This window comes from Kogia breviceps, chromosome 13, assembly GCF_026419965.1.
Source record: "Kogia breviceps isolate mKogBre1 chromosome 13, mKogBre1 haplotype 1, whole genome shotgun sequence".
Classification (NCBI taxonomy): Eukaryota; Metazoa; Chordata; class Mammalia; order Artiodactyla; family Physeteridae; genus Kogia; species Kogia breviceps.
In genome coordinates, this window is record NC_081322.1 from 702680 (window position 1) to 718644 (window position 15965).

The 15965-nt window shown below is 41.3% G+C and overlaps 1 protein-coding gene across 2 annotated transcripts in view; it reads left to right on the top strand.

Moving 5' to 3' along the window:
* Positions 1-15965, top strand: part of ME1 (malic enzyme 1) — a 185806-nt gene that overhangs the window by 19050 nt on the left and 150791 nt on the right. For both annotated transcript variants that reach the window (XM_059083903.2, XM_067011227.1), the window contains exons 2-3: positions 11999-12132; positions 15798-15947. In XM_059083903.2, coding sequence (XP_058939886.1) covers positions 11999-12132; positions 15798-15947 — 284 coding nt within the window. The remainder of the gene's footprint in view (positions 1-11998; positions 12133-15797; positions 15948-15965) is intronic.

The following is a 15965-nucleotide window of genomic DNA, read 5'->3' on the forward strand; positions in this document are numbered from 1 at the left end:
TGATTTTCCTTCCTCAGAATTTTAGACATCTGCAGTGGCTCCTGTCACCCACTATGGGATTGCCTGGGGGTTGGGACTGGAGAGAATGGAAAATAATAGTGAATTTCCCTCCTCTGTGGCTTTTGTAATAGTACCCTTTTCTGATTCTTGGACCAGAAAGAGAAATCTTCTGTTGGCACTCTTTTTGCCTGCACTCAGTTGCATTCCCAGCTTTTGTACTGCTTTTTGAGTCAAGGCCAGTTGCTTACAGAGGGATATGAAAAAAAAAAGTCAGGTCATACTGGAGGGCAAACTCCAAGAAATGTCACTTATGCTTTGGTGGTACCTTGGATTCTGGTCTTCTTCCCCAGTTCTTCTCCTACCATATACTCTTCAGAGTTTTCACATGGCTGCTCAGTGCATTGTATGCAAGGTCTATAGTTGGATTTAGTGGGAGAGACAAGAAAAAGTATGCTTATAGCATCTTGCACAGGACCAGAACCCTTAGATTGTTATTTTAAAGGTGTGAATGTGTGAAACTAAGTCTAACTTGATTTTAAGTTTCAGGGGAAAAAAAAAATCGGGGAATCAGCTCTCAAATGTTTATTCACATTTTCTTTTGCCCATTTTACTGAGGACATATTTTCTACAGCCAAATAAATATTAGTAATAAAGGTTATTCTGTGGAAAATGGTTCATTTCTAGGTAGAGTTCTGTGGAAATATTTCTGTATTCTAAGGATTTAGAAAGATGATTGGTTTTCTTTTTCTTTTTACATCTATATAGTACTTCACTTCTGTTCTTCTTCATGTTATGATGAAAAAAATACTACAGAAATTACAAGATTCAAAGTGCCTTGGTGGAGGTGGGTTGCAGAGTGGTTATGCTGGTTTGTATTACAGCTTCATCTTTCAACATAGTTGCTCATAGGTCCTGGAATATAGTTAAGTATTCTGCAAAAAAAAATGTTTATTTCTGCAAAAAAAAAAAAAAGTTTATTGAAGGGATAAATGAGGGATCATTCTGGAACTCATTCTTATAGCTCTGTTCTACCTTTCAGAAGTGGCGGTAACCTCTCCACAGGTCACATGCCACTTGAGGGATGTTTATGCTGTTGGGTGCGTGTTGGAGAATCTCTTCCCTTTAGTGAGTATAAGGATGGCCAGTGTATCGTTTAGAATTAGACTTTGCTACATATAACAAACAAACAACAACAAAACGGCAGTGACTCACTTGAGACCTAGCTTATTTCTCTTTCACCCAGGAAGGAACTGAGAGGTAGACAGTCTGGGGCTGTTTGGTGGGTGCACAGAACCATCAGGGACGCTGCTGCTCTACTGTCTTCAGGAGCACTTCTTGGTCCTAACCAACTATAGGTTTGTAGACGTCATATACTCTTTGCAGGCTGGCCGCTGGAAGAAATGAGAGGGACGCAAGAAGGCCTCCTTTCCCGCGGAGTCAGCTTTCTTTAAGGAGCCTTTCCCGCCGTGCACACAACACTTCTGCTTCCATATCGTCGCCGAGCGCCTCCCCACGTCACCGCGTCTCACTCCAGGGGAGTCCGGAATGGTAGTTTTCCACCGGACACATGACCGCACTACATAATATTAGGATCTTCTTGCTGGGGAGAAAAGGGGGAACAGATGTTACAGTAGGCGACTAACTGGCCCTCTCTGCCCAAGACAGAGCTGCCAGACACGTAAGGATAGCGATTTAACCAATGTAAATAAGAAATACGATCATCTTGCTCTGGGAGAATGCGATACATGGTTCTTAATATGTTTTAATATCCTTACAGGTTCACTGTATACAAATAAATATACAACAATAGGACAAGTTTGTTTCCCTCCCGTTTCTGTGCCCTGGCTAGCTTGTTTTCCCTTCCTGGAGGCAACTGCTGCTTCTGGTGACCGGGGCTTCCATTATAGACTAGAAATATTCTGCAAAGTGTGTTTTTAAATATTGTTTGAAGTTGATTTTCGCATGTTAAGTTGTCATTGATGTGGGGTACGAACCCCTTCGCGTGGTGGTTCACAGAGAACGGGCGCGGCTGGGACGACGGGTGTGCGTCAGACGGGGTCGCGGAAAACAGGGAGTCGCGGTCCCCGGCTGCATCCTTTGTTCGTTGCCTGGAGCTCCGAAACCGGTTCTGAAGCGTGGCTTTTTCTTTCTTCGCTGAGCCACCTTGCGTATCGGGATTCCTCAGCGTAGGAGCCACACATACTGCCTGGTGAGTGCTGACAGCTCCCTGGTGGCATTTTCATGAAACTCACCAGGAGGACAACAGCGACAGCTAGACCTAAGGTTTACAACTTGACCTAGTCAACAGGGCTTGCCTCTTTCATCCTTCTTCCCGCAGCTGATGTCTCCTTCTCTCTGCTCTCTCCAAGAAGCCACGCTTTTCTGCATCGGGGTTTGCGCCCCTGTTTCCCGCGTTGCCACTTGCAGCGTTTCAGCTGCCCAACCCGTCCTCTTCTCCTTGACCTTAGATCTCAGTTGACCCTCACTGCTCAGTGAGCTCTTCCTTTGTCACCCTCTAGATGAACTCGGATCTTAAGTTTTGCCTTTTCTTTCCCCTGTACTTATCACATTGTTGTTTTAGAGTTATTTGTGTAGCTGTTGCTAGAATATCCTGTTAAGCTCTCTGAACTGCAAACTTCGTGAAGCTTTGAACCACATTTAGCATGTCGGTGTTCCATTGGTTTAGTGCCTGTAAGCATTCACTCAACAAATCCTTGCCGAAAAGTATTTGGTGAGCGCGATGATTAATTTTGTATCAACGTGACTGGGCCACTGGGTGCCCAGATGTTTGGTCAGATAGTATCTGGGGTGTGTCTAGGAGGGTGTCTCTGGATGAGATCAACATTTGATTGGTAGACTGAGTGAAGCACACTTCCCTCCCTCATGTGGGTGGGCCTCATTCAATCAGTTGAAGACCTGGATAAAACAAAAGGGCTGACCCTCCCGTGAGCATGAGGGAACCCCTCTTGCTGGACAGCCTACAGGCTGAGACATCAGTTTTTTCCTACCTTTGGACCTGAACTGAATCTTTGGCTCTTCCTGGGTCTTGAACCTACTGGCCTTCACACTAGAACCATACTATTGGCACTCCTGGTTTCTCCAGCCGTTGAACTTGGACTAGACCTACACCGTGGGCTCTCCGAGTCTCCAGCCTGCCGAGTTCAGATCTGGAGACTTGTCGGCTTCCATAATTGCAACGCCTTCTAGTAAATTTCTCCCTCTGTATGATGTGTATTCATACACCCTACTGGCTCTGTTTCTCTGGAGAACCCTGATCAATACAGTGAGCTTCACAATCTTCCATAAAATAACTCTGAGGGCTTCCCTGGTGGCGCAGTGGTTGAGAATCCGCCTGCCGATGCAGGAGACACGGGTTCGTGCCCTGGTCCGGGAAGATCCCACGTGCCGCGGAGCAACTAAGCCCGTGAGCCATGGCCGCTAGGCCTGCGCGTCCGGAGCCTGTGCTCTGCAACGGGAGAGGCCACAACAGTGAGAGGCCCGCATACCGCAAAAAAAACAAACAAACAAACAAACAAAAAAACTCTGAGAGGAGACAAAATGTTTCGGACAATCTCAACTGTGGATCTGAAGTAAGAAAGCCATCTTGTGGTATTTCTGGGAATATCATGTGAATTATACATCCCTTAGGACAGTGAAGCATAATTCTCTGCAATAGTTCTTAACATATTTTTTGCCAAAGTCCCCTTTGGAAATTTGGTGAAGTCTGTGACTCCTTAAATCACTGGTTTAAATAAGTAGTGTTTTAAATAAATAGTGTTACAAAAGAAACCAATTATATTGAAATATAGATATCAGAATATTGAAAAAATAAATGTGGGGTATTATAAGATATATTCCTCTTTCTCAGAGACTTAAATAGCAAGACAATATATTTAAATAGGGCAATTTAAAATAAAATTTTATTTTGTAAAGAGGTCAGTATGAAGGTCATTGATATGACTAGACTGTATGCCTGTTCGTTATAAAACAACCATATTTTGGGTCTAAAACTACTGTAATTTCAAAGTGATGATAAACATAAATGATATTTCAAGATATATGCCACAGATGTAATGTGATATGAAAATATTTGTTATTTCTATTTATGACATAATCACAGGAACTACTACTATTTCTCTTGTCTTATCCCTTCTTTTATAGTGGAAGGAAACACTGAATTTCATACAGTTAGTGAGAAAAGATGTCCACATTTAAAGATTCCTGAATTATACCCACTGATTCCTTGAGGGTCCGTGATTATTAGGTCCTTGGACCTTAGGTTCAGATCCTTTGGTAGGGATCTAAATTGGATCTTCACAAAAAGTACTGACAGGGTCTCTAAAAACTGATTCTTAAATTCAGCAGTTTTCTGACAATACCAAGAATGTGAAGAATAAAAGTATTTACTTAGCTCTTGTATATTCATGGTTTTGTTTTAAAAGTTATTATTAGTAACTCACGCATTTTTATCAATATAACACTTTATAATTCACATAGGATGCAAAAATATCTGGTCTCATTTTATCCTCTCAACAGCCAGACGAGACACACATAACATGCACTTATACTGTGTGTTCCATATGTTTGATTACTCCTATTTAGTAGATGCAAAAGTTGAGGAGAGTCTGCATTTAACCCCAAGCACTTTAAGTACCTGCTCAAAATCATAGTGTTAAATAATATCTACTTGTGAATCAGACTTGGGTCTAAATCCAGATAGTATGCTTTATAGACTTATATTGCCATGAATTCATATTTGCTAGTGAATTATGTATGTAAATTTAAAGTATATGGATTAATGGAACCTATAATATTTTCAAAATGTACTAGACAGCTGCCTACAACAAAGAATTATCTAGCCCAAAATGTCACTAGTGCTGAGGTTGAGAAACCCTTGTTTAGATGAAGGTACTTAAAAAAAAATCCCAACAAACTCTAGCACTTAGGCTGACAGGTAGAAATGTCTTTTTGTCATACCAGGTTGATCTTGCATGCCTGGTTCAAAGTCGTTTTAAAAAGCTGATACAGGGCTTCCCTGGTGGCGCAGTGGTTGAGAGTCCGCCTGCCGATGCGGGGGACGCGGGTTCGTGCCCCGGTCCGGGAGGATCCCACGTGCCGCGGAGCGGCTGGGCCCGTGAGCAGTGGCCGCTGAGCCTGCGCGTCCGGAGCCTGTGCTCCGCAACGGGAGAGGCCACAGCGGTGAGAGGCCCGCGTACCGCAAAAAAAAAAAAAAAAAAAAAAAAAAAAACAAACTGATACAAGTGGATTAATTTAATTAAATAATCTAATGTATGTGTGGAAAGCGCAATTGTTATTTGAGAGATTTCAAATCATGAGCACTCTGTATTAGTGCACATATTAAAAAAATTTTAGTTTGAATTTTTTTTTTTTTTTTTTTGCGGTACGCGGGCCTCTCCCTGTCGTGGCCTCTCCCGCTGCGGAGCACAGGCTCCGGACGCGCAGGCGCAGCGGCCATGGCTCTCGGGCCCAGCCGCTCCGCGGCACGTGGGATCCTCCCGGACCGGGGCGCGAACGCGCGTCCCCTGCATCGGCAGGCGGACTCCCAACCACTGCGCCACCAGGGAAGCCCTTTAGTTTGAATTTGAATTAGAATTAGAATTAGGTGTGTTGGTTATTCAAAATAGAGCTGCAGAGAACTGAACGGCATGAAAGTGAAAAGTTGTTTCAGATCCATATATTTATTTATCCATTCGTTTATTTAAAATTGATTGAGGCACTGCTCCATCCTGATGTTGGATTAGGTGCTGTCATACAGACATGAATAGCATAGTGCCTGTCCTTCAGGAGCACCTGGAACTTTGGGTGAAATATTACTTAAACAGAAATAATGAAACGTGGGAAGTTCCATGATAAAAGTGCGTGGTGCTGTACGAGAACATTGGAGGACACCTCCCTAACCCAGAGAGAAGGAGGAAGGCCACCGTTCAGGAATCGGCAAAGGTCATTTACAAATTCATGTGTAATTTAATTAGTAACTCAGTGTATTCAATTGCTGTCTACTTTGAGGCTGTAGATTCTTCTACGACCTCAAAAGAGGGAGGAAACCATATGAAGGCACAATAGACAGTTATCTTGTGGTCCTGATCTTTCTGGCTCACTGTCTTGAATATTCGCTTTACATGTTATCATAGGCATATTTAGAGGGTTTTGTCTGAGTCACATGTATAATATATTTGTTAGAATAGCGTAAATGTCCATGTGATTACTTGAGACTCTTCTGGCGACGGGTATTACCCATTTGGTTTGGATTATTCATTTACATTTCAATCCGTGATCTTAGACTTGGTTTTATCATTTGTGTACATTGGTAGTTTCAATAGTTTATTAAGCATTACCAGTCTGCTTACTTAACAGGGACTTTTCTCTACTGTGAAATTTGCCTTAAAACTTCTTTGAGAACAATAGAACTCCATCCTGCTGAAAGGATTTTGAAACCTTATTAATGATTTTAAGACTTACGTTTGGAAAATGTAGTGTTGACGTAGATGGTTAACCATTTCTCAGCCTTATAAGGAATCTATGAAGTTCAGACTTTTAAGTAAGAAATACTTGCACTAATTAAACATCTCATCTGATATTTTAAAAATCTTTTTGCTCTCTTAGGTAGAGATGTTCTTTCTTTTTTAAAATCGGGCAAACATCACTTAAACTACAATGTAGTTATAGTTGCTTATATCCTATAATACCTAGATGAAATAAGTTCGGGGTGTTGCACAGTTATGATATTTTCTTACAAGTTTTAGGGTATGTAGGGCCAAGTGTATTTTAGATATATTTTTATGATCATTACTTATATCAGTTTAAATTACTTTTTAAAGATATCTGTAAGAATTACTTGCTATGTAATAAAACCAAATATTTTGCTTAAAGATGTTAATCTATTATTGATTTTAAATAATTGATTTTTCTGTCTCTTGAAGGAGACTGTTACCAGAGAACTTGATTGCACAGCTGAATGCATTCAAAATAATCATATGATTATTTTTCTGATGTAAACTTTACCTTGGAAATGTATATTCCATCTGGCTGATGGTTTTTTTTGAAGAAATGAGATTGTATACCACCAGGAAAATTTTTAAAGTTATTATCTATGTTGTCAATTAGAATTTAAAAAAAAATCAATTTCAAAGAACAATTTTTGGCAGTCTGGAAGGCTTGGGGGAAGGAACCATTCAGAAGGATGTGTCCAGGGCAAAGGTCCAGTATCTTCTCATTCTATAGATATGAAATATGGACATAAACGATGTTAAAACATTTGAAATTATTATATTTAAAACTAAAGCTCAATTTGATCTCTCTATTTCAGAACAATAAATAATAAAAATGTAAAGGTCTCTCCTTTTGTACTCTTTACATATAAATAATTTCTCCCCCAAATTACTGTCAACAATATTCTAAAACATTTTTTCATAAGACCTTTCAGGACAGATATGCCGTATTATCTGTAATGTCACATTTATCAAATCTGTATCTAGTTCAGCCAAAATCATAAATTATGAAAAAAATATGGTAAAGAAATCGAAGACAAATTAGCTTTTAAAAAAGGTATTTTAAAATTTGGAATGTGAAATACATCCATAATTTGCTAAGCAAACCTTCAGTCATTTTAATTATATTCTTTTCAAATAAGGAGCAAATTAGCTGCTGAATTGATTTTTTTATAGAACCTAATAAAATTTAGCACAGTGAAATTCACTCTTTCTGGTGTATACTTCTCTTAGTTTTGACAAGTGTATGATGTTGTGTAACCAGCGCCACAATCAAGAAAAGTTCCACCACCTCGAGAATATTCCGTTGTGCTACCCCTTTGTAGTTAACTCTTCTCTCCACTCCCCGACCCGAGAACTGATCTTTTTAATCCTTATAATTTTGCTGCTTCCAGAATGTCAAATGAATGAAACCATGCAGTACGTAACCTTTTGAGTCTAGCTTCTTTCATTACCATAATGCATTTGCAGTTCATCTCTGTTTCCTGTTTCAGTAGTTTTTCTTTTTTACTACTGAGTAATATTCTCGTATACCAATGTAGCTTAGTTGTTTCAGGTTTTTTGCGATTATTACTTTCCACTCTCTTTTCTACTCCTTTAAACCTTCTTTCTTCACTTTTCTGCTTTGTCTTCTCCAAAACGTACAATAGCAACTGTATAGTTATAGCAAATCAATAATTGATTAATGATTTATTAATGATTAATGTGTTAATCCAACACATTTTTTGTTGATCACCTACAAAGTGATGGGTATTATTCTGGACACTAGGGATTCACTGGTTGAATAAAACATACAAACATCTCTGCCCTAACGTGATTATGGCTTCAAACATTAAAATTAATGAATTCTGTTATCATAATGCATTACCATACATGTAGAGATTATCCTAAAGATTTTTGTGATTTAGGTAATGTTTTCCTTTCTGCCATTCAGCTTGATTATTTTTAGTCATTCTACAGGGAAAAAAGAAAAACTACTGAAGTTAGCTGGAAACATTAAAGACTGTTAGTGTGGAATATAGATCCTATTTGTTCTGTTTTTATGGCAGTAGTTTCTAATAAATTACTCAGGACAAAGCTGCTTTCTCAGTTATGTTTGCTCTATGCAAGCATGGTTTCTAATATAAGTCTCCTGTTATGCCAGGAATTTTGTTTTCATTTTTGCTCGAGAGTCTCAGTTTTCTCAAGAAGATATACATAGATTAATGAGTAGAGTCTAGAAGAATAGTTGTCCTGTTTGTTGCCCTCAGCAGTGAAACAACATACCATTCTGCTGTCTAGGGATCTAGTCCAAAAGGTTTTTTAAGGAGGAAGGAAAGTAAAAGAAAGAAAAAGAGAAAAACAGGGTTGAACCTCGAGTGTATGAGAACACTTTTAGGTAATTAGAATTATAGGTGATCTGGAAACCTAATATATGTATAACCAAGCTTTTCAACTACATAAAAGACTTAGTAGACGTCATTTGAAAGTTAGAACCTGCATGTGTACTTTGGATACACTGTCCCTTGTTGGATAGGCCCTGCAGGAGAACCCTAAGGTAAAAATTCTTTGAAACAGGTATATGTTACCTCAACTTCTTAATAAGGAGAATGTATTAAGCTAGGCTGTCACTGTCAAGTTTTAGACGTAACTGACCTGTTTATAAATTTCTGAAAAATATATTAATATGTCTCTGTTAGTGTGAAAAAATGCAATAGAGAGCCGGGATTATGACATTGTTCAAAATTCAACTTATTGTTTCTCTGAATACTTTTTGGGAAGCTGCGGGTTGGTAGGAATCACATTGATGTGTCATTCTTAAAACTGCCGTATATGTTTAAAAATTTTCAGGGGTTTTAAGATTTAAGTTGACATATTCATTGATTTTTTAAAAATTCACAAAGAGTAGTAATAGGGTATGAATCCAGTCATAGGACTTTAACTCTTTAACTTGGCCCAGTTCTTCAGATTTCTAAGCCCTAGTGGTTTGTTTATTTTTAAGAGTTGAATTGGTACTTTAGTGCGTGTTGGAAAATTTGGCTAACAGCCTGTGGGAGTTTGTAGTTACTAAACATCAAAGAATATAGCAAGAGATATCCGGGTGGCGTTATCATTTACATGGCATAAGGTATGGTAAACCTGTTAGACTGAGGAATTGTTTCAGACAAAACATTGGAAAATTTATGTAAAAAGACTGGCTAATGACACCAGTAAATGAGTTAATGCCATTATAAAGTGAAAGAACGAGCACGTTAGTACTTCTGAAAATGAGCCGTATTCTCAGAATATCAATATTTTGATTATTATTTTTACAGGCAGATTTTCCAGGGCATAACATTCAAAAGTTTGCTGCTTCTTCACATATATTCATATGTCTTTGAGACTTTAACTTCAGCCCAGCTTTTCTCCCATTTTTAATTTCCAAGTTTTCATTTCAAGCTAGAGAAAAGTCTGTGGTCTTCTTTTTCAAATACATTACTGTATATAATTCTGCTTCATTTCTAGGAAGCAGACATTTTACATTATATCTTTCTATTTTAAAGTATTTTACTTTATGTCCTTATAAAAAGTTTTGCTTTATATCTATAACAAGTTGTATCTTTAGCAGGTGAAGTATGCCTTCCATTTTGTAGATTCCTTTTTCACAAAAACTTTAAATTTTAAATGGTTACTTTAAATTTTAAATGTAACTTTACCAGCCTCGATAGGCTAATCAGTTTCCTGAGGAGCAGTTTTAATGTTTTTAAAATTTTAATGTAAGTCTCTAAAATATTGAAAACTTTCTATTTTATTTATCTTGCACATTACTGAGGTCTCATCGTGTCAGTTACTGTTCTGAGCCCTAGGGATAAAGCAGTGGAAAAAAAAAACAGACAAAATTCCCTGACCTCGTGGAGTTTGCATTCTGGTGGGGACACAAACCACAAATGAAAAAGAAAATGGCATGGAAGGGCTCTAGCAACACCGCAGTGTCTCCTGGTGTGGACGGGGACTCCAGCCTGTGCTGGTCCGCTGTGCTCCGGGCATCTGGGAGGTGGTGACGGCACCAGGCACGGCTGGACACGCAGGTTTATCCTCTCGGAGGGGGACCATCCTGCCGCCGTCCACGTGTATTAGAACTCCAGATGGCCCCCGGCTGGGCATGCAATGGGGCTTTTGTGGTGAAGGAATGGCTGCTGGTGGAGCAAAGCATCTTGGAAACGGGCACCAGCCATGCCAACAGCACGGGGAGCAAACCCGCCCATCATGACGACGGGGCCAGACCCAAAGCAGTCAGTCTAATCGAAGAAGCCCTCTTGGGCTTCAGTATCTCCAGGGAGACCCTAATCTTCCAGATCAACGGCTACTGGGTTTATCTGCTGTTACTTCCCCTCGTATTATATCCTGGCCAGTCTCCTAGGTCCATTCTGGGTTTTTGTATGCACTCATCAGTTCCATTTTGTTTGCTTGTTTTTGAGCCTCATAGTTTGTAATGCTGTTGTTTTGTACAGTAGTGTAAACAGATGATGTAGGTATAATAATAAGGCTCGAATGGGCTTACTGGGTGAGTCTGGAAAGGCTTTAGAGAGGAGGGAGCATTTGAGGTATGGTTTGAAAGGAGAGAAGCAGGGAAGGAAGACATTCTTGACTGTGGTATAGTGCAAGAAGAAAGGGCTGTGGCATGTCCAGGCAATGGTGAGAAGTTTTGTGTAAGCAGGAGTGTATAATTAGTGGGAGATAGCTTCGGAGAGGAGTGTTGGAAAAGGTACCTCGGAATCATAGATAAGGCGTTTCGTCTCCTGACCTATTTTATACATAGAAACACAGCAAGGGACTTCCCTGGTGGTCCAGGGGTTAAGAATCGGTCTTGCAATGCAGGGGCCACTGGTTTGATCCTTGGTCAGGGAACTAAGATCACACATGTCGCAGGGCAACTAAACCTGTGTGCCGCAACTACTGAGCCCATGCGCTCTGCAGCCCGCACGCCACATCTAGAGAGGAGCCCGTGCACTGCAACAAAGAGCCCGCACGCCACAACGAAAGATCCCGTGTGCCACAACGAACGATCCCGTGTGCTGCAACTAATATCTGATGCAACCAACCAATAAATAAATAAATAAATAAATAAAAGAAAAAGAAACACAGCAGGTCGTAGGTGACCTACTCATGTCCATCATTTAAAAACCTTTTGTAATAACTACTATTCATTTTTAAATCTAATGATACTAATACTGATAATTATATCTTCTTCCATTTGCGTGGCTTCAGATAATTTCCTCCTATCCGTTGCCTGATTTTATCCTAACATTATCTAAGTGACACGGATCTGAAAATACTATCCTAATATTTAAAGGTGAGCAAAGTGAGGTGTGGAGAGATTACATGGTCTGCTCAGTCACGTGGCCACGCTTGGAGGGATGCCAGATCTTCTGGATTTTCAATTCCATATACTTGTTGGGTTTATTTGGTTTGTAGGTATGCGTTTTGTCCTTTTCCCCCCTTGAATTACCGTGTTTTCCTTTTCTCCGTAGGACTTGGCTTTTACCCTGGAAGAGAGACAGCAACTGAACATTCATGGATTGTTGCCACCTTGCTTCATCAGCCAGGATATCCAGCTCCTTAGAGTAATCAAGAATTTCGAGCATCTGAACTCTGATTTTGACAGGTAACATGTTCCTGAAGGTGATTTTTGTATGTCTCATAGGCAACTGTCTAGTTTATTTTTTATCAGATGAGAAAGTTTAAATATTTAGTGCTTTGGAAAGAGTAGCCAACTTTGAGGAGGATTTGCCTGTAAATACAGTGATGTTTTGTAAAAAATTTACCCTCTGTAGGAACAACTGAACAAATTAAAATTTTCTAAGCTATATCCTCAGAAAGACAACTTTTCTCTTGTGATAAAGTTGTTGCTATGTGAATTACCAGGAAATGCCATTCCAAACTAGGTGAAAGTGCACTTTTTCATCTTGCAAGTGTGGTTCCCACACTTTTGTGAATTTCGGTCACTTACTTTGTTTAGAACCCAGTTTCCATGTTTGTACAAAGATAAAGGTAACAAAGATAAAGGTACCCTTGGGAATTAGCTAGCAGTAAGTTGAAATTCTGGCTGTATTTCACTAGAGCAAACCACTCCGCCCACTGCCATGACCACTGCATGTGCCTTGCCCTCTGTTTTGATGCTGCCTTTTCATATTAAGGTGTTAGACCCACCTACACCTCAGTTTTTCCATGTGTGGGTTGAAGAGAATAATAGTTATTTGAAAATATTGTCGTGAAGGTTAGAAGAGAGAGCTAACCCAGTACCTCGTAAGTCTTCGTATTAGTCAGGGTTCTGCAGAGAAATAGAACAGATAGGATATATGTGTGTGTGTGTGTGTGTGTGTGTGTGTGTGTGCGCGCGCGCGTGTGTGTGTACACATACAGGTAATGAGAGGGAGCGAGAGAGAGGGAGGGGTTTATTCATTGATTGATTTTGATTTCAAAGAATTGGCTCAAGTGATTATGGAGGCTTGGTCAGTCCTAAATCTCCAGTGGAGCCCCAGGGAAGAGTTGCAGTTCAAGTCCAAAGGCAGTCTGCTGGTGGAATTCTTTTTTTGCTCTGGCATTGGAGGGAAGTCCGGTCTTTGTTCTATTAAGGTTTTCAATGGATTGGATGAGGCTCACACACATTATAGAGGGTAATCTGCTTTATTCAAAGTACGCCAATTTAAATGTGAATCTCATACAAAAACTGCCCTCACAGAAACATCCAGAATAGTGGACCAAATATCTGGGTGCTGTCTCCTAGCCAAGTTGACACATAAAATTAACCACTCCTTTTCAACTTGGCACCCATGCACGTCTCCTTGAAACAAACTGAATCTCTGCACAAAGACAATAAAAAGTCCTACCTCTGCCTAACGTGATAGAACTATCCCAGGTACAACCGAAAACACACCAACTCTTTCCCCAGAAGAGGATGTAAAGCCCTTGGTGATATTTACCTTTCTCCTTGATATCTCTTGACTTTAATACTATGATGTAAAGTTAACTATACAGCTGACCCTTGGGGACTTCCCTGGTGGCACAGTGGTTAAGAATCCAGCTGCCAATGCAGGGGACATGGGTTCAAACCCTGGTCTGGGAAGATCCCACATGCCTCAGAGCAGCTAAGCCCGTGCACCACAACTACTGAGCCTGAGCTCTAGAGCCCGCGAGCCACAACTACTGAGCCCACGTGCCACAACTCCTGAAGCCCGAGCGCCTAGAGCCCGTGCTCCGCAACAAGAGAAGCCACCGCAATGAGAAGCCCGCGCACCGCCACGAAGAGTAGCCCCCGCTCGCCGCAGCTGGAGAGAGCCTGCATGCAGCGATGGAAAAAAGACCGAATGCAGCCAAAAATAAATATAAATAAATAAATATATTTTTAAAAAGTACAGTTGACCCTTGAACAACCTGGGTTTGAACTGTGCATGTCCACTTATGTGTGGATTTTTTTGGTAAATACATCCTACGGTACTACATAATCTGTAGCTGATTGAATCAAATGAGGAACTACAGATATGGAGGGCCAAATCTAAGGTTCTATGTGGATTTTTGACTGTGTGTCACCCCAATCTCCACGTTGTTCGGGGTCAGCTGTATTTAAATACTATGATATAAACTCAGTACATCTTAGGTTACACGATAAAGGGATAAGAGAGGGAAAAATTATCTTTGTCTACAGATATTTGTATATATATATATTACGAATATATATATATATATTTATCTGCACATACACGCAAACATATTCATAACAAAGTAAGGAAGAATACACATGGTAATTACAGTCCTCATTTCTGTAACTGGTCACGTGATCAGAGCTGGTATTTATGACTACCTTCTGCCCTCACCCATCTCACGCTTCCTTTGCCTTCAGCCAGTCTTGACTCCTTACCTGGTAGAGTGAGCCAGAGCTTTAACTCCGGAGCGTCTGGGCTGTTAGTGGTCCTGTCTGAATTGGGTTGCTGTAGTTTCCCGTTGACTTTAATCACGGGGACCCCCAGTGGGTCTCCTGTATTCCACACACCCTCTTCCTTACCTCCATTATGGAGCGGGAGCCCGATTTCCCCTTGAAGTCAGGATTGGTCACTGCAGCCAGCACAGTAACTCCCTTCTCCGCCTGTTAGTTCGGAGGCACGCGGTGCCCCAAGTGGCCAGTGGCGGTCTTAACTTGCAGCCCAGTGGAATCATTGTCTCCTGGTGGAAACATTCCTCCCTTTAGAATGAGCGCTTCTAGGCCAGTGGAGCGTAACGTCACAGGGACAGGAAGCAGGAATTTTGCTGGCGGGTCGCTGGGGGATGGTGGTGAGTGGTGCCACCTCCATTTGCACCCCTGTGATTCTGTGCATGCTGGCCGTGGGAGAAATAGAACCATATAATAGATGCGGATTCCGAGCGTGTATAATATAACCTCCTGGAGCATCACGCCCCAGCTTCACAAGGTGTTGCCACCTAGCTGGTGCTGTAACTGAGTCTTCCGAAGGCCATTCCACCATTCTGTCAAGCCAGCTGCTTCGGGATGGTGGGGACATGGTAAGACCAGTGGATTCCAACGAGCTGGGGCCCGTTGCCTCACTTCATTTGCTGTGGAGTGAATTCCTTGATCAGGAGTCATGCTGGGTGGAATTCAGTGGATGAGGCGTTTTGTAAGTCCATGGAGGGTGGCTTTGGCAGAAGCACTGTGTGCAGGGAAGGTAAGTCTTCGTACAGAGTAAGCGTCTCTTCCAGTAAGAACCCGTGCCGTTCCTTCCGTGATGGAAGCTGTCCAGTGAATCAACCTGCCACCAGGTAGCTTGCTGATCACGCCATGGGATGGCAGCATATCGGGGGCTCAGTGTCGGTCCCTGCTGCTGGCGGATGGGACTCTCAGCGGTGTCTGTGGCCAGGTCCGCCTTGGTGCGTGGAAGTCCCTGTTGCTGAGCCCGTGGGTACCCTCCGTCCCTGCCATGGCCACTTCTTTTATGAGCAGGCTCAGTAGTTGTGGCGCACGGGCTTAGTTGCTCCGCGGCATGTGGGATCTTCCCGGACCAGGGCTCGAACCCGTGTCCCCTGCATCGGCAGGCGGATTTTTAACCCCTGTGCCACCAGGGAAGTCCCTCAGCACTGATATTAACATTTTGAATGACACTAGCTCAGGTTTATGGTACTTCATTTTTTGAGATGATTAGGAATGCTTCCAAAGTCTTTTGATCAGATGTTTTCTCTGTGACTTACTGTATACTTTGTTGAGAAATGTTTAGTTAGATTTCTAACAGCTATTTCAGAACTTTGTTGGAACCCAGATCTAATTATGTCCAATTTCCACAGGTATCTTCTCTTAATGGATCTTCAAGATAGAAATGAAAAGCTCTTTTATAGAGTGCTAACGTCTGACATTGAGAAATTCATGCCTATCGTTTATACGCCCACTGTGGGTCTGGCTTGCCAACAGTATAGTTTAGCATTTCGGAAGCCAAGGTATGTAAACTCTTAAGT